This window comes from Spea bombifrons, chromosome 5 (assembly GCF_027358695.1).
Source record: "Spea bombifrons isolate aSpeBom1 chromosome 5, aSpeBom1.2.pri, whole genome shotgun sequence".
NCBI classification, from domain to species: domain Eukaryota; kingdom Metazoa; phylum Chordata; class Amphibia; order Anura; family Pelobatidae; genus Spea; species Spea bombifrons.
In genome coordinates this window covers 91,711,236-91,739,082 of record NC_071091.1, presented here as the reverse complement: position 1 = coordinate 91,739,082, position 27,847 = coordinate 91,711,236, and the positions used below count along the sequence as shown (strand labels likewise).

General features: G+C 38.1%; 3 protein-coding genes across 5 annotated transcripts in view; all 3 read left to right on the top strand.

Moving 5' to 3' along the window:
- ZFAND1 (zinc finger AN1-type containing 1) overlaps positions 1 to 27,847 on the top strand; it is a 99,424-nt gene that overhangs the window by 6,248 nt on the left and 65,329 nt on the right. The window contains exon 8 of one of the 2 annotated variants that reach the window (XM_053467987.1): positions 136 to 348. In XM_053467987.1, the coding sequence (XP_053323962.1) occupies positions 136 to 306 (171 nt within the window). In that variant the 3' untranslated portion in view covers positions 307 to 348. Of the gene's footprint in view, positions 1 to 135; positions 377 to 27,847 lie in introns of those variants that run through there. The other variant, XM_053467986.1, reaches the window with a different exon arrangement.
- LOC128497811 (aquaporin-4-like) lies at positions 5,690 to 10,667 on the top strand. The gene is made up of 4 exons (XM_053467988.1): positions 5,690 to 6,227; positions 8,351 to 8,515; positions 10,040 to 10,120; positions 10,378 to 10,667. The coding sequence occupies exons 1-4, from the start codon at positions 5,862 to 5,864 to the stop codon at positions 10,564 to 10,566; spliced, it is 801 nt and encodes a 266-aa protein (XP_053323963.1). The 5' UTR covers positions 5,690 to 5,861; the 3' UTR covers positions 10,567 to 10,667.
- On the top strand, positions 17,592 to 27,791 carry IMPA1 (inositol monophosphatase 1). 2 transcript variants are annotated; one of them, XM_053467983.1, is made up of 9 exons: positions 17,592 to 17,764; positions 18,271 to 18,339; positions 19,736 to 19,869; positions 20,731 to 20,835; positions 21,789 to 21,834; positions 23,669 to 23,777; positions 25,486 to 25,594; positions 26,032 to 26,183; positions 26,590 to 27,791. In XM_053467983.1, the coding sequence occupies exons 2-9, from the start codon at positions 18,277 to 18,279 to the stop codon at positions 26,712 to 26,714; spliced, it is 843 nt and encodes a 280-aa protein (XP_053323958.1). In that variant the 5' UTR covers positions 17,592 to 17,764; positions 18,271 to 18,276; the 3' UTR covers positions 26,715 to 27,791. The 2 variants fall into 2 exon arrangements, with proteins under 2 accessions (XP_053323958.1, XP_053323960.1); XM_053467985.1 differs by lacking the exon at positions 17,592 to 17,764 and adding an exon at positions 18,051 to 18,132.

Here is a 27,847-nt window from a genome sequence, read left to right as displayed (position 1 = left end):
TTTTCCCAGCTCTGTGATAAGGACAGATAACTCAACTAAAGCAGCAAGAGCTACTAGAAAAAGGATAGAACATGGAGGAGACAAAAACTGAGATTGATCTGTCTTTAAGATGTTATGTATTTCTTTGTTTTACAGAAACTGAGGATATGCCATGCGGAGACGGGGCAGGTCTTACCGCTGGATAACTCTTTGGAAACATTGATTTCCTCTTCAGAGAATCCATTATACACCGGCGGTAACATTATCATCGAATATCTGGAAAATGAGACTTCCATGTTACAAGATGCCAACTCATATTTAATATGACATCAGCAAAGAATGGGAAGAAGCAACACAATGAGCTAATTTGTAAAATAAATATTTTAGATACATGCTATTTATAGTTGTGTATCTCATTAACACACGTGTGAAAAGACCCCATAAGCTGTGCTTTGAGTCTATGCTGTTGAATAGCACATTGCCTGTTGTAGCATGTAACTGGGATTACAGTAGCTATAGTAAAGGAAATATTCTCATAGTCGCTTGCCATGATCAGGCTTTCTTACCAACAGTGAATGTCAGCCATCTGATCTCACAATAGGCATGCTGCCGCTTTAATCCCCCGCCAGCCTAAACACCACGCCTGCTACCAGTAGCAAGCAGCTCTATGAATTTAATTCTAGGTGTAAGGGGTTTGTTATATTAGAGAAGATTCTGACCAGTCTATGACAGCAAGCTCTTTACGTTTAACAGTAAACACGCCGTTTACTCTGGTCGGTTCTCTAAGAGGAGAGTTGTGTTTCAGTTCCTAGACGTCACCATACATTATAATGATAGTTAAAGCAGTGATATTTCTCCAGTGTCGCCTCATCTGCATTATGCATGGCCCTTCTTGCTGGAGAATCCTGTTTGAGATTCATAATGAATAGTAAAGTAAAGGAGCTGAAACAGAAATCTTCTAAAACTGCCTCGACAACAAGACAAGTGAATAAACAATAAACCCGTGTAACGGAGGTCTCGCCCCTATGTCTGGGGGAGCAGGTTGGCTACAGCATTATAGTTTAATGTACTGTTTAGCACAGATCAGTATGATAAAGGTTCAGGATGTTTGTTTTGTAGCGTGTGCTGAGGCAACATTTGATCCTGTGAATTATCCTTTAATGTGTGACATGAAAAATGTTATGAATGATTGTTATACACAGTGAATGTGGTACTGTCTGGAACTTGTCAGCCTAGATTCCTTAGTGAGTTCATGTGCTGTTTTTCTGGAAATTCAGTATGAATGTGCTAATTTAACTATTTAAGTTACTGATGCCACTACAGCTCATTTCAGACTCTGCAAAGGAAGTATTCTATGCCTTTGGCCTAAGACCGTGCCAGACAGTCTAATATGTCTTCATGCTGGGACATGGACTTATGTGCCCTGCTTAGAAATTCAAATGGAAACAGTCTGCTGGGATGTTCGGGTACTACATACTCATTTTTCTGAACAAAGAATGCACGTTAAAGTATTTTAGAATGCGTTTATTAAGCCTTCCTTTAGCGTACCGCCTCCTGAAGTCAATTGGAGCGCTTTCTGGTCATGTGCATGGTTCGGGTCTTAGAGCCAGCACCTTGGCTTAGCTGACGGTGGTAAGTTTATTACGTGGCTGTAAAACACATCTCCTGCACAGCACACAGCTGGGGAATCCTCCATGCATTTGCAAGAGGGACACTGAAAATGTAAATAGAGAACATGGCCATCATATGCATTAAATAGCATGTGATGACTATAGAGTGTCCTTTAAATCCGTATTTATTATCTAATGTTGTAAGTGGCAGTCACATTTCTCTCCACTAGATGGCAGTCTATAGACCTCTGGAGATGCTGTGCATTTGGATTTGGTTTGCAGAGCTTGTAGATCGATTCGGATAGATCATCCAGTTGTGATCATTTCTATATATTTACTTCAGTCCTACACACCTGTATTCCCACACATTATTTTTTGTTATTTACGTGGTTTCTGTGATTCTTTACCTGAGGATCGTCATGCTGATCTCATTAATTCTGTCCTTGTTATAATCAAGTACAGACAAAATCTGCTATGGCAAGAATTTCTGCCTATAGCAACTAGTAGATATTTTATATATTTACTAACTTCTCTCTTCACACACTGAAGTGCAGAAGGGTTTGATTCACTTTTTATTTTCTATGCAGACCATTTTTTCTTCATTTAATTTTCACTTATTTGTTTTTGTTGTTGCGTTTCTGCACCTTTAGATTCATGTCTAATTTGTTCATGTGACAATCCAAAAGCATTCCTGCCGTAAACTGCTGCATGGGACTTTTCAAACATCTTTGTGTTTATTCTGAGTTAAATATGGGGTTAGCTTACCGATAATTGATAATTGTCAAATTGCTGACCATCGCTCACGTTACTCTGCATTCAGTTCCTCTTGTTGATTTCAATGGCAAACTCTCAAATCCTAAATTGTCCAGCTCTATTAGATTGACCTGCTCTAAAGGGTATTAGTGATAGAACACCAACAGATAATGTTTATTAGTACAGTATATCACTATAGTTTATTCTTAAATGTAAATAATGCTTACATAGCAGGCACACTGGGCCCAGGATGGCAACTACATACACTTCACATGGTGTGTGTTGTATACAGCGATTGCTTTAAAGTTGTTCTTGTGGTGTCTCTCTATACCCATCTGCAGGTCACTTTTGTAGTCGTGTGATATTTTAGTCCTGTTTGTGGTTAAGTCACTTTTCTATAGACCTTAGTATGTCAGAGGGTCTCTGACTGATTAAGACTAAGCCATTCTATTGTGTGCCGAAAGACAGTATGATAAGACCCTAGGTGGTTTGTCTAGTAGATTGGATCAGGATAACAGACCTAAACAGGCGAAAAAAGGTGTACTTTGTGACATCCTGCTGAAATGGGAAATCATAACCATAATAAAAAAAAAATTGTAAATCAACAAGCGTTAAACAAGTTTATATACATTATTATTATTATTTATTGTTTTATATAGCGCCGTTAAATTCCGTAGCGCTGTACATTTGTATGTGCGTGTTATTTCTTGCACATATGTAACTGCGGTTGGTGTGCTGGGGATTGGAAGATGCTGTGAACCCGCTAATATTTGTCACAAATTCCACTGCTGTGGCAACGAAATATTCTCTTGCGCAGGTGATCATGGAGGACATTTGCCCTGTCACTGATTGCAAAACCTGTAAAATATATGACTTCCGCTGCCGGTCGGGAATGCAGCACCCGACACCAAATTAGTAGAATTTCTTTTACGCTGATTGTCAACAAAACATTATTGCTTCTGCTTGCGTTGGAGGGACTGCGTGTGTGCGTGTGTGTGTGTGTGTGTGTAGAGATGGTAGCAGGCCCAGGCAAACACAAATTACATGACAAAAAACATTGCCCTAAATCTTGTTTCAAGTGGGGTAGGTGGTTTAAAGCTGCATTAACCACTCGGGGGTTAAGTAGACTCTCATGAAAGGCAATGAGGATGCTGTCCGTGACTTTTTACTGAACTAGTCAGCAATATATTTCATTATTAAGAACATGTAATGTGCTAGTCTCACAAGTCCCCTAAGGCTTTAAGTATTGATTTCACGTTGTCAAACGCGTTTACATGTTCTGTACCCAGGAAGATTGGCTTTTGAGGAATGTGATTTTGCAATCCTTAGTCATCGACTCCCTGTGTTTCTGTTATTGCGTCATGGAACACGGAACAGCACATGGACTGTCACGGCAAGAGGGGTTTATTCACTACACCGTGAGTTGAAGCTGAAACACTTCAACTCACTATTGCGAAGCGCCAACCCTGTAAGTAGGGACAATATAACACGTAGACAAGTCAATTGGATTTCAAACAAATACGTGTTTTTTGGGGGGGGGGTTGGATCTTGCCACCTAGAGTGGAAATTTCCTCTTCCACTCAAAAAGGCAAACGGATTTCCCCATGGATTACGAAGCACTAAAATATTAATGTTTATTCTCTAATTTATGGCCCTGTATGTTCTGCTTTTCTAAAAAAAAATATCTTGGCAGTGACTTCTATACCTTTATTGCCCTTACTGTAAAGAATCCCTTCCTTTGTCGTCTATGAAATCTCTGCTCTTCCAGTCTCAGAGGGTGACCTCTTGCTCTTTGTGCATTTCTGTTAATGAACGGGTCACTGAAGAGCTCTTTATATTGGCCCTGCATATATTTATACAACATTATAATGTCCCCTCTAAAATGTTTTTTCTACCGTATATAAATGGAACTAAGACTTCCAATACCCTTTATAAATCTGTATCCGTCCTAGTTCCATAATGTCTTATTTAAGGACCGGTGCCCAGAATTGTACCCCATGTTCAAGATGAGGTCTTACCATTGACCTGTAAAGAGACGAGATGATATCCTCCTCCCGTGAATCAATACCCATTTTTTACATGTCCATATCTTATTGGCCTGCCGACCAATACTGCTTACTGCCCTAAAAATTACAGCTGAGCACAAACACTGCAGAAATTTTAAAAGAGCGAAGCGTAAAGAAAAATGTCAAAAACAGTCCGGTCACAAAGACGTTAAAGTATATGTTGCATTGTTATTATTTTTCACAAAATACATAACTTATTAAACCTCAATTTTTAAACATCAAGGTTAGACAGTGTTACCCAACCTAAGAGTCTTCTCATTTGTTTCCTGCTTTACAAACATCCAACCTAATTTGGTTCTTGATCTTGTCGTTCTGGATAACCTTGTGCCTATCCCACATTGTATTAACCTCTACTACTTTGTTTGATTTAGATTTGTATTTAAGCATCTATCTCAGGAATGCTTTCTTCTTACCCCGTACTTACAAAGGCTGTCTGGTCAACAAGGGTAACCAACAGCGGTCAGAAACTTGACATTATGGGAGAATGAACCTACTCGGGTGGATTGATCTTGAAGAGCCTGAGAACATAAAAATTGCTGTTGCCATGATATACACGTAAGGATTCGTTTTTAATAAACGCACGTCTATTGATTATAATAATCTGTACTCTCCATTATATACCTTATTTACCTTATCTCTTCCTGGCAGGCAGAAGCACCAAGGGTATTGGGCATCCACATTGGCACCCGGTAATATCCGGTATTCTTATCCAGCAACAGGATTAAACCCTGATGGCAATTGTCCATACCAGTGGCATTCTAGCCTGTTGTATACCCTTGTGTGTTATCACCCTGACACAGGTGGAGCCAAGTGGCTCTCCCCCATGTGACTTCATAGATTAAAGAAAAACAATATATATATTAAATAGAGACACAACTGTTCCTTTACACATTTGGAAGGTCTAACTTGACTGAGTAGAAAGTGCTGTGTTGACCCTCACATGAAGCATAGTTCATGCAATCAGGAGATATTTGTCATTTCACTACAACTCATTTTTGTGAGCTTTGTTAACTTCTGCATGCAAGATAATCAATATTTGTATATAATGGTTATCTAGGCTGAACATTGAGTTGGTTAATGCTCTGGCCATATAGACTTGTAAAGATAATGCAGGCGTGTTTCGCATTGAAAGACTGTGATAAATACCTGTGATTCATGTGTTGCTCTATCCTATGCCTATTTTTTTTACAAGTTACTTCTTCAGGAGATCACATTGCATACCTTAAGGGAGTGGACAAAAAAAACAACTATTTCTTTCAAGAAGTTTCATCTATCCAGACAAGGGGCTGTTTCACTACACGTCACCACTTGCTCAGCCTGTTCCTCTACTATTCTTGCGCAAACACTCAAGCCCCCGACCTCAAATAGAATTTTTTTCCTTGAGTGTGATCTTTAGAGTCCCATCAGACGCCAACACTACCTGTTAGAATATTCACAGTATCTGTGCCACACCATGACGGCCTTCAAAGGAATATGGACAAGACAGTTCTGGACCTCCATGGCTGGAGAGTTTTTAGCAGTTTTCCTTTTCCTGGTTGTAAGTTTAGGATCTACAGCTGGATTAAACTCACCTGGACCTAGTGATACACACATTGCCTTTTGCTTTGGATTGAGCATAGCTATTTTGATCCACTGCTTTGGGCATATATGCGAGGTCTATTTAAACCCAGCAGTGGCTATGGCAATGATTTGTACTAGGAAGATAACAGTGGCCAAAGGATTCTTCTACATAATAATTCAATGTTTGGGGGCAATAGCTGGGGCTGGTGTTATTGCCCTCATTACACCACAGGACCGGTGGCCAGTTGGCGTTACCAAGGTAGGTTTGGCACAATGTCTGTCTTGGTCTGGATGGGGCAACTGTAGCCGTTTAGGTCCGGGGCATTGTGGTATGACCGAGCATAATGAGAATTGTAGTCAAACAGTAGCCTAGGTGGCTCTGCTTTAAAGTTCTGGTTTAAGCAGAGTAGACTAAGTTAAGTTCCTTTTTTCTGATTGAAGTAGGATCTTAAATGTGTCTTTTAAAATGTTTCTACAAACATTTCCACAAGGTTAGGCATCTGCTAAATAACCTGCTATCATTAGCGTAAGGTGACTTCTCTTTTGAAGGTTAAAGGAAGGCATACCAAATAATGTGAAGTCTAGTTTATTTCTTTCCATAAAATGGCCCTGCCCCCTCTGTCTCATTCTTTATCTCATGCTGTATCCTTATTTTAATGAGTTTATCCTACTTTCAAGCTCTCAATGACTTTAATATTAAAAATCCCAATCTGAAAGGTTACTTGGTTTCCACAAGGTTATATGAGAGGCTTGAGCTAAAGATGTTTTTAGTCTGATTTAGTCTGATAGGTGAAGCGCTCATAGTCAATGACCTCTCTGGACGCATAGACCGGGATTAACATGTCTGGGAACTTTCAAGGTTTGCCTCTGAGTCTTAGGGCTTTACATAAATGGGTAAATGGGCAGATTCTAAAAGTCACATAGTCTACAACTGGCTCCTTCATGGGATCCCTGTTTGTGCTGATATTGGGACCCTGTGGTTGCCAAAATTAATTAAGTTATTGTATAAACATTTTGTAATAAACTTTTTAAGGGTCAGTATTAATTCGAGGGCTCAAACTATTTGGACCAAAGCGAAGGGGCCCCCTGGGCCTTGGCCTCTCTTCCCCATGTATGCACTGTACACACACACACACTCTTACTAACACTCTCTCACACACATACCTGAAGCCTGTGCTCCTAATGCAACATTATGTGAGTCCACTTGGCTTCAGCCAACCAAGACGACTTGGGGGGGCCCTGTTTGAAGAATTTGGACTGGCCTGCGGAAACATTGCCCCCTGTCCCTTACGTTTAAGGCTGATTTCATATTTTTAATGCCGGTTAAGTACAGTACTGGGTTTCTTGCTTTATCAGGAATAAGTTGATAGCAGGGATGTAATAAAATGTGCATGTTTCAAACTGCCCTGTGCATTATCCACCTATAAAAATGTCAAGGGATCAATCAATAGATTATTTTATCTGAGCTGTATGGTGCTGTAGTGGTTAAATGACGCACTTAATTCAACAAATACTCACTGGAAAAATGACTAAATGAACATTATTGATTATAAAGGTACTATTTTCAACAGCATAACGATACCAGGAAAATCCCTAAAACAATGTATGAGTATGACATCATAGAAGCATAGGTCATTATGGCAGATAAGGACCATCCGGCGTTGTTCCCCAGGAAAGCTTTATATGTGCACCTTGGATTTAGTCCCTGTTCAATGTAATAATTCAACCCACCATTTTTCTGTCCTGTAACTGTGCTCGTAACATTCCCCATTTAATTACAAGACTTTCCTTAATAAATGTGAGGGGGTCTATCAGTGGTTTTATGAAGCGGTCTGAAATTGTGATAAACTTAAACTGTGACGTAGATCATGATAAAGCACCTTTGGGTGCGAAAGGCGTTAAGCAGGTTCTCTTTTCTGTCGGCTGGTATGTCCATTACATATTTTTTTGCTTAAAATCTGAAAAAATATAATTTTTACTACGGGACTACGAACTACAATAAAGGAATTATTGTATGATTTTAATGATGTTTTGTTTGACCGTCTTATCTTTGAAGGAGTGCCAACTCTTGGTTATTATTTCGCAACTGCTGTAATGGGTTAGGAGGACTAGAGGACATGATTTGAAGTTAGAGGATGGAAAGCTAACCCACACCCCATGCAGTAAACTCATTAACTAGAATGAGCTCTATGATTTAAAGGCCATGTTGATCCATCTTCTTAGCTTATGTAGAACATGTTCTCATCTTACATGCAATTACTTCTCTATGCTTTAGTATTTTAAAAATATTTATGAGAATAGCCCAATAAGCCATCATAATATTGGTATCTATATTAATACATTAATAGTCCATAATAGTTTTTATTACCTTTTTCTATCTAGGAACATGACACCATATCACATGGCCAAGCCCTTCTGGTGGAAGCACTCATCACTTTCCAGTTGGTCTTCACAATTTTTGCTTCATGTGACAAGAAGAGAACAGAAATTATGGTCCCCATTCCTCTTATCATTGGATTGTCAGTTACTATTGGACACCTTTTTGCTGTAAGTTGAGCTGATTACCACAATATAATGAATGCTATTGTCTGAGATGTTTATCTTATAGAATTGTACATGAATGTTAAAGGACTGCACCCAACATTTCATCATATATTACTAACTTCTGAAGGAATGCCTTAAAATACTTAATGTTTACTCAAGAGCAGGAGGTGAGTTTCAGTGTTGTGTAATGGACAAAGTGACCTCTTCACAAAGCCCCAAGTTGTGCAAGAAAAACTAATAGCTTCTGCGCCACATCTGAGACCAAATCAAATTCCTTGAGGTAGCCGATCATCTGTTCCTTAGCAGGTCTAAAAATAAGTAAATACAACCTCTGATGAACGACAACACATGACATATTACACTGTGTCATTATTTATTCAACAGAAATAAAGCCAAAATGGAGAAACCATGAGTGAAAAACTAAGTACACTTACTTTAAAATATGTTGTAGGACATTCTATGATTCTTCTCCTAGTTTAGAATTCTTATGTTCTCTGCCCCAATCAATACATACTTATCTGTAGGTATGATGAAAAATATAGCGTTTTATGACTGAGATATGATTGTGGGAAATATCTTTTGCATATAAATATTAAGGTCACAATGTGAACTCTTGGACTTGTTGATATAGGAATAACTTGGGGCTGCACTTAAGTTTATTAATTTAATAGATATGTGTTAGGGCTTATAGGGGAGTAATTGACTAATTTTAGATTGATTTTAGAGTAATTTTAGATTGATTTCTAAGAAAACCACTGTTTTTGGCTTATAACCTTTGATTATATCACCCTGTCACAATTATTAGTGTAAGCCAAGCAAAATCATTTCTATGTGACACATTCCTATAAACTGCTACTGTATACTGTATATTTTGGTATGATCCAGATTATTACTTAATTTTATTTAATTATAAACAGCAATTTGAATGCAAAGTCTTATCACCCTCGCAACTAATGGGATGGTGCACCCAGGAGTCACTTTTTGGCTGCTAGCGTGTTAAAACCAAATATAACATTTTGCCCAAAAATTCCTTCCTTTGTTTAAAAAACAAGCTAACTCATTTAACAATAAATAATGAGATAGATCAGAAAATTCCATGAACAGTGCGATTAGCAGGCATGACTCTTGCAAGGACGGGATTAGTTAACCCTGCATAATGAATAGGTAAATCAGGGTGAGCTCTTGCAAATGAAAATGCTGGGTGACCTATTCTTTTTATTAGGCTCAATGCTATTCTCTTTGTGGAACGTGCATTAAACAGGACTAGAAAATGTCCATGGAGCATGCTATCGAGCAAAACTATTTTGGGTCACTTTATGATGAGGCCATGTGTCTGGGCTACCAACTCTGGTTTCAGGGTTACTGGCCCTTCCCTGTCAGCAGAAAAAGGCACAGTTATGCATACAAGGACACCAGTATGTGTGATAATGCTTGTGCGATAAATTACACAACAATGTAACACTACCAATGATCATTACCTATGTCCCTCTTAAACTTTATGTGACTTCTATCTCTGTCTTGTTTTAGATTCAGTACACAGGTGCAAGCATGAATCCAGCAAGATCCTTGGGAACAAGTGTTGTGTTTAACAAATGGGACAACCACTGGGTACGTGCTTACAAATAGAAAATGTATATTCTTTTAACCCCTGACAGTATCAGCAATGTGTTTAGAAACAGCAGCAAATCAACAATTGTATTTATAGTTTATAATTGTGTCTAAATTACATTGAATAAATATAATACATTACTCTTGGTAAACCCCAGCCAACCAATCATATCTCTATTATCACGATTACTAAATATTTTCTTTCTTTGAAATCAATCTGCCTGACTCTTGGTAATAACACTTTTCTTTCTATTTAGATATACTGGATTGGTCCAATGATGGGTGGCATCCTTGCCAGCTTTGTCTATGAGTACCTGTTCTGCCCAGACCCGGAGGTTAAGCTAAAACTGCAGGCTAGTTTCAGGAGATCACAAAACGAAGATGAATCTGTCCAGCTCAATGTGAGACCAGGAGGAGAATACAACAAACTGGAATCTGCTGCTTAGTTTCCAGTTACCTTGAGTCATCACATAAGACTTTAATAAAAAACATTGATATAAGTAGTAAAGCCAGTGAAGAATGTTACTTCCATTCTAGCTGCCTATGGACCTTTCAGTGTACTTTTGCCTTGCATTGTAAAAAGGGTGAGTAATGCAGTGGTTCCCAACCCAGTCCTCATGCCAATGGCCCAGTGGGGTAAAATGTGGCAGTTATTAAATCCCACACTCTTAGTCTGCCCTGAGGGCTGGACTGGGAACCACTGGAATAGTATACACTGCACCCATGACATTGATTCACTAATTGAAAAAGTCTCTCACCAATACATTGCATGGCCGATTGTCCAACTGATAATACTGACAATATTTTTTACTAACTGTCTACCACTCTTTCATATTTTGCATTGTATTGTTTTAAAAAGCTGCCTGATGCTCATGTTTACATGTTGATTTAGTATTTAGTGGAAAGCAAGCTTTATGACATTAACTATATGTAATTCTGGAGCTGAAACGTGATGGTTGTCATGTTTCAATATGATGTAGCATGACTACCTTAAGGGCACAACAGACAGATGGGTGTCCAGGAATGCTTAATGGTTGTAGTGCCGGGTAACACCTACTGTACCAAAAAGGTATGATTATTGGGACTATTTTAATATGATACCTTCTAGGGACATTGCCATTCCCCCAACAACTCTAGTACTACTTACCAGGTACCTTGGATATGGTTATCTGGCCAGGTACTTCAGACCACCCTGCCATAGATGAAACCCCTGCTCACCTACAGATGATCCTATTTAGATTATTTATGATTTGATGTGCTGCTGCTTACACAAGGAACTCTGGGAGGACAGTCTTATAAAGGGATAGTAAAGAGATAGACACCATTGTATCTGTGATAGCCCAATATCTCTGAATAAAGAGTTATGGCTTTTACATTTTGTGAAACAGACTAAGCACAAAGTGGTCTGTCATTTCAGGGCAATCGAGGATATTTTTATTTTCCATTTGATATATGTTTCATTTCTGATATGGAATAGCGGATGGTATTTTGTAGTCTACCTAAAATGTAATGCTGAAAACCCACCAATGGCGTTAACGACAAATTGTAAGTTGTCAGGCATGAAAACTATGAAAAGGGCACATTTTGCCTTATATCTACAGAAGGAATAAAAAAAGGAAAAACTATTTCAAAAAAATATATTTCTTAAATATACTATGCTTCCCACATAGTCCAGGGATTATGGGTACCAGGCACTTGTAAAAATAACATTACTTTTTGGCACAGGGTATAAATTATTCAGAAACATACAGTATATATTTAAGGTACAAACATTCCTTTTAATATTTATTTATACATATTTACACATATTTTCACTTAATAAAAGATATGTTTACCAAGGATTTCCGTATAATTTCCATATATTATATATATATAATATTTTTTTTATTATTTTGGGATTGTTCATAGATTCTAAAACACCTACCAAAACCATCCTAAATTCATAAATTTGGTTGTGGGTAGTGAATTCCACGAAGGTGTCATTCATTGACTTGATATATACCATTAAACATGTTTGCAAATCTGCAAATGTATTTAAATTGAAATCAAATTCAAGCACATTGTTTGCCTTAATGATTTGAAATAATAATTATTTTATATTTTCAAAAATAATATTTCAGAATAATGCATGTTTTTGAAAATCAGACTAACCCATTAACATTGAACACAGGTTTATTGTGTGTTATAGGAGCCTGGTGCATTCTCTCCAGAGTTATATATTTTGAGTTTGATTGGTTTTCACTCCTTTCAGACATGGTTGTGCAATGTGACCGGTGCCATTTTGTTGCTTAGCTGTTCTCCTTTACTTTGTTTTGGGTTGTTTTCTCTTGATGGATCCACCTGGTGTCATATGTTGTGCTACTTGTATAAAACTGGAAACATACTAAATATGGTAAATATAACCATAAGTACATGCAAAGACACAATAACTCTCTTAATTCTTGGTCTGATATATTTATTTTTAAGATAGATAGATAGATAGATAGATAGATAGATAGATAGATAGATAGATAGATAGATAGATAGATAGATAGATAGATCTAGGACCTGCCATAGTTGACTTGCTTTGTATGAATTATGTGTCTTTTCCACATTACATAATTGTTTAAAACATTCCCCTGTTGATTACTTGTGTTATTTCTTATAAAATATTATTTAATAAACTTAAACATTCAGTAAAGAGGTGCGTAGTATTTGTGACTTCAAAATGTCTAAAAAAAACAGTTTGTGAAGATTGGTAACTAAGACGAATATCATGGCTTCCTTTTCACCAATGCCCTCCTCATTTTCTGTGATTGTCCTGTTTTTAGGAAGGTACGGTTCATAAGGGGCTTCAGCAACGTACTGCCAGCCCTGTGTATTTTACTAAACAGTATATGTACCATCTTAGAATGTATGCCTCAATAGATTTAAAAATAGATCCTGATTCAACCGTTTTTATCATTCACTCAGCACACACAAGTTATGACAGGTATCCCCCTTTAACATACTTATTGACATCACTATGCGTTAGAAAGAGACGAAACTGAGTTTCACCTAGGAGTGCTTGGATGGCCATGGATAATGTATTGTTGCAAATGCAGTAACAAAGTAATTGAAGTTGAAAAAGATCTAAGTCCATCAAGTTCAACCTTTCTACCTATCCTTCCTGAATTTGATCTGAAATAAGACAAAACTCTCCAATTAAGCTATTTTTCAAAGAAGCTCAAAAATATGTTTATTTTATTATTTATAGCCCTGTATGTTCTTTTCTAAAAAAAATTATCCAAACATCTATTTTATTTGATAGCACCTCCTCTTACTGTAAAGAATCCCTTCCTTTACTACCTATAAAATCTTTGCTCTTCCAGTCTCAGAGGATGGCCTTTTGTTCTTTGTACATTTTTGTTAATGAACAGGTCACTAGAGAGCTCTTTATACTGGCCCTACATTTATTTATACAATGTTCCACAGTTTTTTTAGCGTGCATTAATGCGACATTTTAGTCTCTCTTCAAAACAAAGATCTTCTACTACCCTTATTAATTTTGTATCCCTCCTTTGAACTTTTTCTAGTTCCATAATGTCTTTTTTAAGGGCCGGTGCCCAGAACTGCACTGCATAGTCAAGGTGAGGTCTTAGTATTGATATCCGCCTCCCGTGAATCAATACTCCGTTTTATACATATCTTATATCGTATTGGCCTTTGCAGCTGCTGACTGGCATTGTGTGCTGTTACTGTCATTGAAAACTGTTCTTGAAAGTCACCAAACAGATTAAATTGCTGTATGCTTGCCATAGTTGGGTTTTCAGAATGCAGAGTGAGTTGAAAGTGCTGTTTTTTGTATATCACTTTCTGGAGAAAAAAAAAACGTTATCAACCATTTTGGAAGGGGTACACACACTCCCCACCTTAGGCATATAAGCATGGTAAAATAATAATGGAGAAGGGGTAATCCTCTTCCCTCTGTTACACATCCTCACGGTCAGTGAGATTGGGGAAATGCATGTAAAGTATAGGCCAGGCCCATTTGACTGTTGAGCCACCAGAATCACATAAAGCGAGGAGTTTCCGAAGTCACACGGCAATCAAACTTATGCACAGTGGCCTTTTCAATCAAACAACAAGACAAGTGGTTGTGTGTTTGCTGGGTGCCCAACCTTTCCTCCCTCAATGAGCTGCTTTATTAAGTTGCATCAATCCAGCAGTAGAAGACTCAGGTGTATACTTGCTTGTCACGCAACATAGAATGAGTCATTATTCCTCTTTTGAGGAAAATACGTCTCTCAAAAGAAAAGTTGTTTTTTTCATAGATTATCAGGAACATAAGGTAACTCCCTTATCTCACACCCATATCCACCCACAGGCAAAAATGTTATTAGTGTCAAGAACTGCCATAGAACATTCCATTAGCAGCACCAGTTCCCGTCTGTGGAAATACAGTATAGACATGATACTGGAGTCTTTAGACTTGAAAAAAACAAAAGGTCCTCCTGTTCTATGCTAGTCAAGGAATAATTTGTTGTTAACAAAACAATTACCGTAATTGGATTTTAAATAGAATATTTTGTCGATGCCTCAATTTTTCAACCTGAGGAGAACATGAACGGACATCATAGCTTTCAGTTATCTCAGAAACAATTTTTGCTTTATTAAATTTAGTTTTCTCTATTTTTGTGGTCTACGTTTAGTTGCTTAATGCAGCATAGAAAAACATTATAGAAAATTCACACTAGGCCACATATGTCTAATAATATACAAGTATCTAAAAATGTAAGTAAGGAACATGGTTTTCATAGGAGTTTGAAAGGGTTTCCCAATAACCCAACTATTTTTCAAGATGCAATTATTATCATCTAGGCTCACCAGCCATAGAGAGACACCTTGTGGCATTCTAATGAAACACATACATTATGGAATTTTGAAAGAAGGAATTACAGTTAACCTGTAAGGAGGACCCTTCCCAAATCATCTTAAGATACAGGTTTCATACAACAATCCTAATCCATTAAGATCCACAAAAAGATAGATATTGGGAGATGAGCTAGGCCCACCTCGTGATCGCCAGGCCAGCCCTGGCTTAAATGTACAGTTTTTTACACGGGTTAAAAAATGACTGCTAGTATTTTTTTCTATTTCGGTTAGATAATAAAACAGGGTTTATATTTCCAGAAATAATATTTGCGGAGCCGAATTGGGCATTTTGCAATCATGAAAGCAGACATTCAGACTATGGTGCTCCAGATAAGATGGCGTTTCCAGGACAGCAGCCAGCTGCTACCATTAGTGGCCTAAAGCATACAATTATAGCGGGCGGAAAACACTACGCTTACCTCTGCCTAGAAGAAAAAAGCGCAATAACAAGGCTGTATATAGCATCAGGGGCGTTAATGTATCAGAGACAGCAGAAAGAAATGTTATTTACAATTGCACCACGCTTCAATCATCAATTATAAATAGTTATGCTGTTGCGTAGAGGCAGGGTTGGTGAACAACCTAATATTCCTACAGTATTTTTGCACAACATTATGCCCCCCCTAAAACCAACCCCCCCCCCCCGAATCACAATTAGAAGATGTTGTCATGCTAACTTCTGATGACCAAAAGTCCTTGGGCCCTTTGGATATCTCAACACGGGGTCCACCAGATGTCAAAAGGGTCTCCAGGACGTAAAGTACCGGGCTGCCTTGTGATCGCAAGTCCTGCTCTGATGTTGGGTGTTTGCCTGGTGCCAGATGGCCAGTCCTGGCCCGCCACTGCTCTTCGAGTCTCAGAGGATTTCTGTAATCTGGAGGGGCATCTAAATACATTTTGGGGATTTTTTAAACTGTGTAAAAAATTATAAACCAACCCAAAGTGTGTTTGAAAAAAACAAACAAAAAAATAATGGCTAACTTTGGCAAAGACTGGTGTAACAAGAGCCTAACAGCTTCAGGTTATTTATTGCTTTGTTTGTTTGTGATTACCGTTGCAAATATGTATGCTACCTGAAAATAATGAAAAAAACTAACTTTAAACAGCAATATATGCCGTCTAACATTTCCCTTATAATTGCCAGAAAGATATAGTAATTCTTACATTTAAGGTATTTTCAGACTACTTTAGTGACAATCATCATTTTTATACATCTAATCCCTATCTGTCCCTAAAAAATGATGTATAATTTGTAGGGATGCAGTAAAAACGGAAAAGGGGAATCATAGCTACTGGTATTTATATTTATGGTAACAACACAAAGAAGCTCTCGGTTTTTGGGTGGAAGAAGGGGTTAACAAGATTTATAGTGCAAATGTAAAAAAAAAAGTGTATTAATAATACAGTTTTTTTCCACATTTCTCTTTCTATTTGTCGTGGCTTTTATCGGGGTAATGGTCTCCGGCCCGTACGGAAGGGAGGTTGCCCTGGGAAGACCGGCGGCAGTCGATGTGGCGGCTCGCGTCCTCTGGGTGTTGGCCAAGACTTTGTGGAGATTTCGGGTCTTTGGTTACAGGAGTTCTGATTTGTAATGTTACCAAACTAAATAAAATAATGCAGCTTGTTTCATCCATGTCGGAGCTTTGTACCGGTTCACTAAAGAGGAATGCATATTAAGGTACTCCCTGAGTATATTCTTTCTTCAGAAACCAAAACTCCGCACTTACCCAAGAAAGAAGCTGCAGCCTTGCAGCTGCCGTCTTTCTCCATCCTTAACGATATGATGTCATGCAGTCTATGAAGAGCCGCCGCGGCCTCCGTGGTATAAATGGGCAGGTTGAGGAGGCCAAAGATCTTCTTGTAACAGCCCTATTGATCATCCGTGAAGGCGATCTGGCCCCCCTGTTGTGTAGCAGGGGCCGCCGCCACCCTAGGATACATACAGAAAAAAAACATAGGATGAGCAATCCAGTAATGCTCCAAAATCCACACGGTATACCGCTCCTAAATATACTGATAATATAATATACTGATAATACTGTCCCAGAAAACAGAATCCGCAAATATTACAACTAAAATAAGTAAGAGACCACGCGAAACTAAAAATCACAAATAATCAGGCATCAATAATTAATGTATAAAATGATACCAAACAAGAGCCAAGTCAATGATGAACAATAATAGAAGATCTCGCTGGGGTTTATCCCAGCCTGCGATGTGTCGCTGCGCACGGATTCACCTATAGACAGAACGTAAAGATCGCACACGTTAAACCGCATATGATGGCTGGAGTGGCCCTCAAGCGTTTATTAACCCATTCATCCACATGCCTTCACAATATCCTTAATGTCATGCTGGGCTGGGGGGGCAGTGTACCCGGCTCTTAACCCCTTCTAAAATAAACAGAGAATGTGCAAGCTGATGTAAGGACTGTTAAAAGACGTGAAAGAGTTAATGAGGCTTCTGCACCCCTATATGCAAAGCAGCGAGCCCATCCCCCACACACCGGGCACGAAGCAGCCAATGCCCAGGCCGTGCTGCCAAACGGCACGCTGTACCGGAGCCTGACCCTCCGAGCAGCGCCGTACAGTGGGCAGGGATCCCATCCTGTAAGCGGCGCTGTACACCGTGCACGGAGCCTGCGCTGTGAGCTGCACTGTACAGGGTGCACCGAGTCTGCGCGCTGTACCAGGAAGGACTGTCCGACGGCGCGGGATCGGCGGCATCTTTACCGGCCGCTCAATTCATTCGGTGAGTTATGTTAATTGATACACTGCAGATGAATGATCCGTCTACTCCTGTGACTGTTCTGTATGGGGAAATTATTCCTCCCCGAATCCGCCAGTCCGAGGCTGTTGAGAATATCATATATAATATCATAAGATATACCGGTATATAATATATAATAATGTTGTGCCGGGGCTGGATATTACCCATTCATTATTATGGTTCACGGCGGCGCTGTACTCCATTCCCGTGGGCTGTACACTAGGGGTTCAAGGGGAATGTCGGTTGTAAATTTCCACAGCCCAGCCCCGAGACACAAAGGTCAGTAGTGTGATGTGTGAGGAGCCTGTAATAAAAGACACGGGTGTGTTAGTGTACTCGGCGGGCAGCAGGTATGGAATGGAGCATGTTCTGTGCGTCTCACAATCACATAGGAATGACAGGATGTGTGTGTGGAAAGGAGTATATGGACATTGTATGTTTCTGCTGCAAATATGTTTTTATCCTATAATTTCCTTTTTATTTCCTAGGTGGAAATGGCAGACCCCTGGGAGGAATGTATGGACTTTGCCGTGCAAATAGCAAGGAAGGCAGGCGCTGTATGTATAAAAGCCCATATATATATAATGTATAGAGCAGGCGCTGTATGTATAAAAGCATATATATATATAATGTATAGAGCAGGCGCTGTACGTATAAAATCCTATATATATATATATATATATATAATGTATAGAGCAGGCGCTGTATGTATAAAAGCCCATATATATATATATATATATATATATATATATAATGTATAGAGCAGATACAACTTGATATTTGCTTTTTTTTTATTTTTATAAGGTTGCGTGTAACTCGAAGGCTGGAATGGGTTAAAGTAATATTGTTTGTATTTTGATTATCATTTTTCCTCCCCGTTTCCTCATACACGCCCTGCACTGAAATATTAAACTTTTGTAAATGGGCAAAACCTCTTCAGAAAAGTTAATTAACAGAAATAATGCATTTCTACTTCACCATAACTGGTGTGTTATTTTGTGTGCTCTATGTGTATATGTGTGTTTATATATGAAAGTCAGCAATGACTGAAACGTTGACTTGACTTTGTTTAAATAAAGAGAAGTTGTTAACTTGAAGACCTGGAGTGCTGACCATCCTTTGAGACTGCTTTATACATGCATATATGTATGTATACCGGTGTGTGTGTGTGTATACATATATACTTTATATTACTGAATTATCTACTCGCTTGTTGGTAAACAATATGAAAAGTGATAAAAAAAAAAAACAATAGCGCATTCTCTGTAGATAAGAAATACCTAAGTCTGCAGTATTACTCAACATAATTCAGCCAATTGAATAATATTTATGTTCATTTTAGAAAGTGAACATTCTGTACCTTTTTAATGCTTTATTTTTTTAATGGTTTTTTTTTTTAATATAATCGCAACGCAGTTCCATAAATACATTTTATTTAACAATTGTGGATTCAACTGTAGAGCTTTATGTTACACACTCATCTGGCAGTTTAAGAGTTAATGGCAAATGCTGGCAACATTTTTGTAATTACCAATATATAAAAAAAAAAAAATAGGGTTTCCCCCCCCCCATAATGTTATCAGGCAGCTGCATATCAGTCATTCATCTGGGTTCTATACAGTGAGATAGACAGTGTGAGTAATAGAAGTGTATGGTGGAATGGACTTCATTAGGATTGCCAGAAAGAATCGTGTCAGTGTGGTGATTGCACAGGGGATGTCGCCCAAAAGATCACATGACTGACAACAATGGCGGCCTCCAGGTCTGCAGATACAGGGAGTTTATTGGAGAAAATTAGATAAATGGCGACAGATATAACTGTATACAGTTTTTTTCCCCCATGGACTTCACTAATAAGCCTTCCACAAGCATAGGCCGAGTTGCCTTTGTTTCATGTTTTAAGAAGCTGCTTAGCCATTGGCTATCCGTTTAACCTGCCGTTCTCATTGGTAGATGGTGTGCGCGGCGCTGAAGGAAGAAGTCTCTGTGATGCTGAAAAGTTCCCCCGCGGATCTGGTGACCGCCACCGATCAGAAAGTGGAAGAAATGCTGATCTCGTTAATCAAAGAGAAATACCCATCCCACTGGTGAGGGCGGAAGCAGACCATGCGCAGAAAGCTGTACATGCCATGTCTACCAATAATTTAGCATTTCAAGATTCCAGGCACAGTGAGCTCCTTTATAGCTGGCTGGAAAGTTATCTGTTGACTAATTATTACCATGCGTGTGCAAGGCCGACATAATCAGGGCCACAATCAGAAATCATGGGCCCCAGTACAAAGCTAAAGGCAGGGCCACTCCGTAGCTCCGCCCACTGTTCCACACCTGTTCCGGCCCTTACAGGGGCCAAAAGGGCCCATAACATCTAAATATGGTGAAGTATGCAGTGGGTGAGTGTTGGTCAGTGTGATGGGGCAGCAAGGACCTAGTGCCATAAAATAGACCCCGCAGGCCTAATGCCTCAGAATGGGCCCAAGAGGCCCAGTGCCAAAAAATGATTAAATACATTTTGGAGGGCTAATTCCTGGGCCCTCTGCTTGCCCTGGCCCCCGTACACGATGAGTGGTTGTACCCCACTCATGGAAGCTCTGGGCACAATAGAACCACGCAATGACGTCCTCAGACACAGACTTAGATCCAGGGCAGGATCCATACATGTGAGGAAGGGCCCTCAACGGGGCCTGCAGTCCCCAGACCTAGACCAGCCCCTAGACCTAGCCTAGTTGACCCAGGGTGGAGGTTAATACAGTTGGGTGTTAAACATGTTAAACATGGGACAAGCATAAGGTTATCCTCAAAATAATACAGGACCAAGGCCAAATAAGACTTAAGGTATTCACAACAGGGCATAGTTCTTACCTGCTGTCAGATTCTGTGTCTTTATATAGAATAAAAGGCCCATCATTCATTGTACATTCTAGATAATTCATTGTATCCTTCATTTTCAGCTTTATAGGTGAAGAATCAGTGGCAGCTGGTAAGGGGAGTACTCTCACTGATAGCCCTACTTGGATCATAGATCCCATCGATGGAACTACTAACTTTGTTCACAGGTAAATGATCTTCATTAATCTGGATTAATTGACAAAAGTCAATGTTTTATCACTTTTATTACTATTTGTGTTATTCAACTGTTTGGTACTAAAAGCCTCAAGTAGTCATCTTTATATTCATTCTACTGACATTATAGAAAAGGACATCATGGATTTTGATACCTGAACTCATTCTAGTTGGTTAAGTATCAAGATTCCTGTTTTCCCTTTCTTACAGATGGCATCAGACTACAGCAATATAAAAATTACCAGTTAGAGAAATGCGAGAACTAAGAAAGTGCATGAGAACAGAAACAGCAAAACAGAGTGACATGAAATAAATAACATGTTACATGTATGTGTGTGTATATACCGGTATATTTACAGTAAGGGCTGTTAGAATTCTGCTGCGAGGAGCCGCTTTCAGATGCATCATGTGTGCTAATGAGTATGTGATTGCTGACATGTCCCTTTAAACGGGGAGAAATACCCCATATTATACCCTTAGTATATGTATTATATTTCATGTTTAATGGCAAGGTGTCTTACTTTGTCTTATACACCCCTAAACTCAAGGGCCAGTCATGGGTGCGTTAATCATATGTTTAGTGAGTGGTGTTCTATTAACAGAGGGGATGGAGATGTCAGGAATATATTGTTTGTAAAGAGAAATTTCGGGGCAAAGTGCTACTTTTGGAGTAATCATCAGGGACACCTCCTTGGTCTCCACACTTAGAATCAATAAGTTCTCTGTATACGCACGAGAGTTACTTATAAAAAGTAATTCTAGTGCAAAATATTAAGAGGATCGTTACATGACATTGGCTGGTATGGTTATTACTTATACTAATTTACTAAACTAACTAACTGCAGTAATCTGCACTAGATTTTTTTTATTTAACCCCTACCGTCCTGTGTGTGTAATTTTATTGCAGACATTATGTACAGATAAATATTTTTTTATATTTATTTAGGTTTCCATTTGTGGCTATATCCATTGGTTTTGCTGTCAATAAACAGGTAAGTCGACAAGCAAACCAGGGAGTGGATTATATTAAATACGATATGAAGACTTGTATTATATTCACTGTAAACAAACGGATTCAGAGGTTATAAAGCGACTGGAACAGAAGATTTTGGCAATGTGCGGCTAGATAAACTGAGCCCAGCAGGGCCACACATAGTGCCCTCATTCTTTCCCGAGGTAGCCACGTAGAAGAGGAGCTGGGCAAAAAGTTTCCATTAAACAATTGTGAACCCATCCAAACACTCATATTACATATTAAAAATGAATTATCTGTATCTTTCTGCAGCTCTTAGAATATTTACTCGGTTTGTTGAATACTTAATGTTTTATCGTATATGTTTAAATCTGAAATGTAGAAGGAAATAGCTTTAAATTTATTGTCAATAATAACTTTCTGTGAACTAAAGAAGAAATCCCCCCATTCAACCCATAAACTGTATAGACATATAACGTTAAACCTAAATTGTACATAAAGGCACATACTGTAAAATTACAAGTTTCTCAGCTCATTGCGAACCATAATTAAAGGTTATGTCTAAGTACAGCACTGAAGTCAAGTGTAAAAATATACAATTTAAATGCATGTGCGGGTTATTAATAGGCGGAACAAATAACACATTATAAAAATAGACGTTCTGGATTGAAATGCTACATTCTTCAGCTCCGAAACAGATGGGAGGACCTGCTGTGAACCGCTATGATATTCTTAAAAAAATATTTAAATTGGTGAATCAGATTTAACATTTCAAGGGCTTGTCCCGACTACTAGTAGACATTTTTAAGGATTTCAGTACATATGTTATAAAGTAATATTTTTACATTTAAAACATACATAAATAAAAAAATCACAAAAAAATTACCTATCCATTTTTTGTAGGTAATATATATGTATGTGTGTGTATATATGTATGTGTGTGTATATATGTATGTATATATATATATAATTTATAAAAGTCGTTGTTGATCCAAAAGAAGGCAAATAAACCCAAATTAAAGCTATTTCCAATTGTGCATCATAAAGGAGGAGATATTCCAAAGTGGCAATCTGATTTATTATCTGAATTATACCCCTGTGTATTATTTGCTAGAAAGTAATCTAGCTGATATATAAAGGCATGCATTGACTTTGATAGCACAACAGCCAAGGATAGTAAATTTCACATGTCTATTGCTCTTACTGTAGAAAAAAAGTGCATTTAAGTGAAAATTCCTTTCTTCAAGTGTGAATGAATGACCTCTTGTTCTTTGCGCAATGCCATTAATAAACACATAATCAGAGAGCGGCTGGTATATTCCCTGTATTCGTTTGTATAATGCTCTCATATCTCTCCTAATGTAAACAAATCAATCCTTCCTTGTTCCTTCATAACTAAGGTATTCCATTCCTCTTATTAACTTTGTAGGCGATATCTTCATTTTTTTTTTTCCAAGCTCCATAATATCCTCTTTAAGAACAGACGCATGTTAAACGGAATAGGCTGTCTGTAAACAAATGGAACAAAAGCAAAAAAAAATGTGTATTTGCACAAGTCATATATATATATATATATATATATATATATATATATATATATATATATATTGTGTGTGTGTGTGTGTGTGTATATACATATAATATATATACGTACACACTTACTAATCCATGAGTTAAACATATTTCACCCGTGATAAAAAGAAAAAAAAGTACCTACATGTTGAGCACCGCTGGTAGAAGCCATGGTGTATATAAATATTTACAGGTGGGATCCATTTTCATTTTACGAGGAAGATACTGAATCTATATAGAAATATTTATATTATCTATATTTTGTATTTACTCGTATACAGGTTGAATTTGGGATTGTGTACAGCTGTGTGGAGGATAAAATGTACACTGGCAGGAGAGGAAAGGGATCGTTCTGTAATGGGCAGAAATTACAAGTCTCAGGACAGAAAGGTAGGTGTTGCTTTATACTTGTTAACAGTCTTAGTGTATTTTCATGAGCGCTAGATGTAATACATACACAATAAAGTGTGTGCATATAGAAGAAGAGCGGAGCCGGTGAACCAGGGGGACTCCTTAATTCATCAAACCTGCTGGCATTCACAAAGGAGATTGGGGTAATCTTAAGGGTGTGCGAGATATCCACTAGCACAGATCTCTCTGGCGTTGGCACGTAACACTACATTGTACAAGTAGCTTTCAAACAATGTGCAAGAATGAAAGGGGTAGAGAGAAAACTGATGGAAATATTTATTGATTCCTAAAAATCAATATGGCTAACGTTTTACAGGTTACACTATAATAGAAGGTATATATGATATATAGTAAGTTGAATACGTAGTCTAGAAACATTTTGAGCACAGTGCATTGGTTATAAATGCATTAGGAAAAGGACTTGGTGGTAGAAGCTTACCACTGTTGACAATTCCACCATCCAACTGACAGACCATGTTCGCTGCCATGTGGTGTCACACATGACTCTGCTCTCTCCTTCATCCCTCACATCCTGGGCCTTCGCCTGAAAAACGTCTTCTAAATTCGACCATTCCACACAGAAGAAGCAACCAAAATATGAATCCGCTCCGTTGTGATATCCCATCTGGATTATTGCAACTCCCTACTAACTGCTCTCGTCTTCTCCCCTCTTTCACCTTCCAATCCATCCTCAACACTGCAGCCAGATTAATATTTCTCTTTCAATTCCTCATCTGCTGCTCCACTGTGCCAACCGCTCCACTGGCTCCCCATACCCTCCAGAACCATATTCAAACTCCTGACCTACAGAGCCCTTAACAACTCTGCACCCCTGTACCTCTACCCTTCTATCCATATACACCCCTATCCACTGTATTGCTCCTCTCATGACCAGCGTCTCCCTTCTATTGTTGTTACCTCTTCTCACTCCCGTATCCAGGATTTCCCCCGTACTTTACCCATTCCCCTCCCCATTCCATCAAACTTTCTCGTACGCAAATTTCAAAAGCTCTTCGAAAGCCCACCAAAAGCGTACAAACGATCCTCATAACACTCTCAGCCATCATCCTAATCAAGCCGTTTGAACGACCAACATCCCTACAGATCACCCGGACCCTATTAACTCATCCCCATCCAAGCAGTCCTCTCCTATGGTTTCAGTTCCCCGTCAACCACTGACTAGATTGTAAGCTTACAAGAGCAGGGTCCTCTTCTACTTTTGTACCAGTGTGTTATTGTTTGTGATTATAATTATTGTACTGACAGCGCTATGGAATCTACTGGTGCTATATGAGTAAATGTAATGTAAATAGTAGTAGTAGTAGTAGGGAGTGGGTAGTGCTACAGTTGAAAGGTGATCCTTACATACTTATACATATAAGAGCCCCTGCTGATAACATACTCATCGATTTTGCCACACATTTAGTATACTAATAGATCTAAACAAAATATTGCAAACTACATAATAATAATACATTAACCTTTTTGTAGGGCAAAAAAGGTACGCTGCCACAAGTTTCTACACGCAGTGTTAATATTCACTCAAACCAAACTATTATAAAACACTGAAAATCTGCAATTAAGAGGAATAAAACGCTGAGTCAAAATGTAAAAAGTAGCAGGTGCATATTTTGTAATGTTTTTTTTTTTCTTCTGAAATATATATTTTTTTTTTATTTCTTTTCAGATATAACAAAGTCCATGATAATAACAGAACTGGGGTCAAACCGAAATCCAGAAATTATTAAGATTGTAATGTCCAACATGGAAAGACTATTGTGTATCCCTATCCATGGGTAAGTTTCTTTTTTAATAAAATCCATATTGGTTTTATGTAGAACCCTTTGTTTTGGATAATTCCTGCTTTATTTAATCCAGGGCTGTAGTAATCTAATATTTGACATTTTAAGGTAACAGAATAATATATTAACTTAATGTTCATATAAAGTGTGTGTGTGTATGTATGTATGTGTATATGTGTGTGTATATATATATATATATATATATATATATATATATATATATATATATATATATATATATATATATATATATATATACACTATTACACTCAATAGGCTAACTTTTTAAGGATATTTTAGAAAAAAAAACAGACGCATCTGTGCCATTTTTTTTTATTATTTTTTTAGCCAGACAGAACTTTACAATTGTTTAACTAGATAGATTTCCTGATTCCGGTTTTGCATGATGCCATTTACTTTCTGCCCGGCAGGATCCGAGCGGTGGGCACGGCTGCTGTGAACATGTGTTTGGTGGCGGCAGGAGGCGCCGACGCTTACTATGAGATGGGCATCCATTGCTGGGACATGGCAGCAGCTTCTATCATTGTTACAGAAGCGGGAGGTGTTGTGCTGGATGCGAAAGGTTTGCTATTGAATAACACGTAGCAAACTCTAATGTAAGCTGCAATGGAAAATAACTGAGGCATACGCTTTAAAAACAGTGAAATATTTTTTGTAAAATAATATTCTGCATGTTACAAAAATTCCCTGCGCCTCCTGACTAATATTGGAACATTTACTATTTCTTCACTATAACTATCTATATAACATACAGTATGTAATATTACTGTTAACAAAATATGTTAATCTGATATCAGCGCATGTTTAGTTTACAGTGCTTGCGCTCCAAATCTATATTAAACCCCATGGGAGGTATAGTGTTACATTTATAAATATCGTTTAGTACATTTTGCAGCTTTAGTCCAACACTAAATGAGAATAATAATAATAATATAACGGCAATAATGTTTGTTTTTCTGCCTTCGCAGGAGGGCACTTTGACTTGATGTCGTGCAGAGTGATAGCTGCAAGCAGCAAAGAGATTGGAGAGAGAATAGCCAAAGAACTCCAAATTGTGCCCGTTCAGCGCGATGATGGCAAGAAGAACGAATGATCTCAATCCAGCCGTATCCAATGTGCTTTGCAAAGTTTAGAATATAAGCTGTTACTTTATTGACTATACAGCATAGGAAGGGGGCTCGAGGAGCTGCGAAAGCCCCTTGGCTTGGGTTTGCATTCTACTATATGATGTATTGTTCTGATGCACAGTACTGTGTTGGAGTATGTAGTATCGGCAGCTTTGTCTTAAGCTAAAATGTCACCTGTAATAGTGTTAGACATGCATTCACAGTTAAAAATGTTTATATTTCTGTATAAAATATTTAAAATTTTAACTAATATCTACTCTCAAGGATTTTTCAGCACACTTAGGCCTATGCAACTGTTCCGTATGGCTGAGCCTCAGTTCTTTAAAGTTTATACACTAGAGGAACAAAGCAAAGAATGAAATGATGACCTGAACTATCGAAAAAAAAAAAAAAAAAGTTGGGATAAAAGGCGGCGCAGATTTATTTTCTGAGCTACGCATTTGACAGCCGTATAGTTCAGTACCAAAAAAAAAACCTTGTTCCTGGGCCCGAGATCCAGCCTCCCCAGAATCGGCAGCATACCTTTGATTCATTTAATTATGTTCTTCTTGAAGGCCACTTTTAAGTTAACCTCTTTTAGAATTCCATTTCTGCACTATTCCAGCTCTTAGCCCTGAAAACCAGGAAAAGCTGTACTGATGGAGATGTTTTAACCCTGTAATGCCACAAATGAGTTTGAGACAGTAGGAACTAGGATAATATAACACGCTATTAAGCATTATATGTTCTCAGCTCAGTTCATCTCATGCTCATTCACATTTATTACGGCAATCCCTTAAAAAATGCAAACAGTTCTGTTAGCACTTATTATATCTGAGCTTTATTTATTTTAAGAATCGGGGTAAAGTAAATATTTATCATGGCTTACTGAATATTCCTAAATTGCCTATTTACATTTGCAAACTCATATGTTGAAAGAACAGTTTAAAAGAGCCACGTATGTTTGTGTGACTATTTGTTCATGGAAAGGCTAGTATAACAGAAGAATGTGCTTTCTTGTGTGTATTTTAAGATGGGAAAAAATAAACTACCTTTTCCAAGAATTCTCTTTGAATTATTTTTGTTTCTTTCCGTTACTGAGTTTTTAACCCCTTAAGGA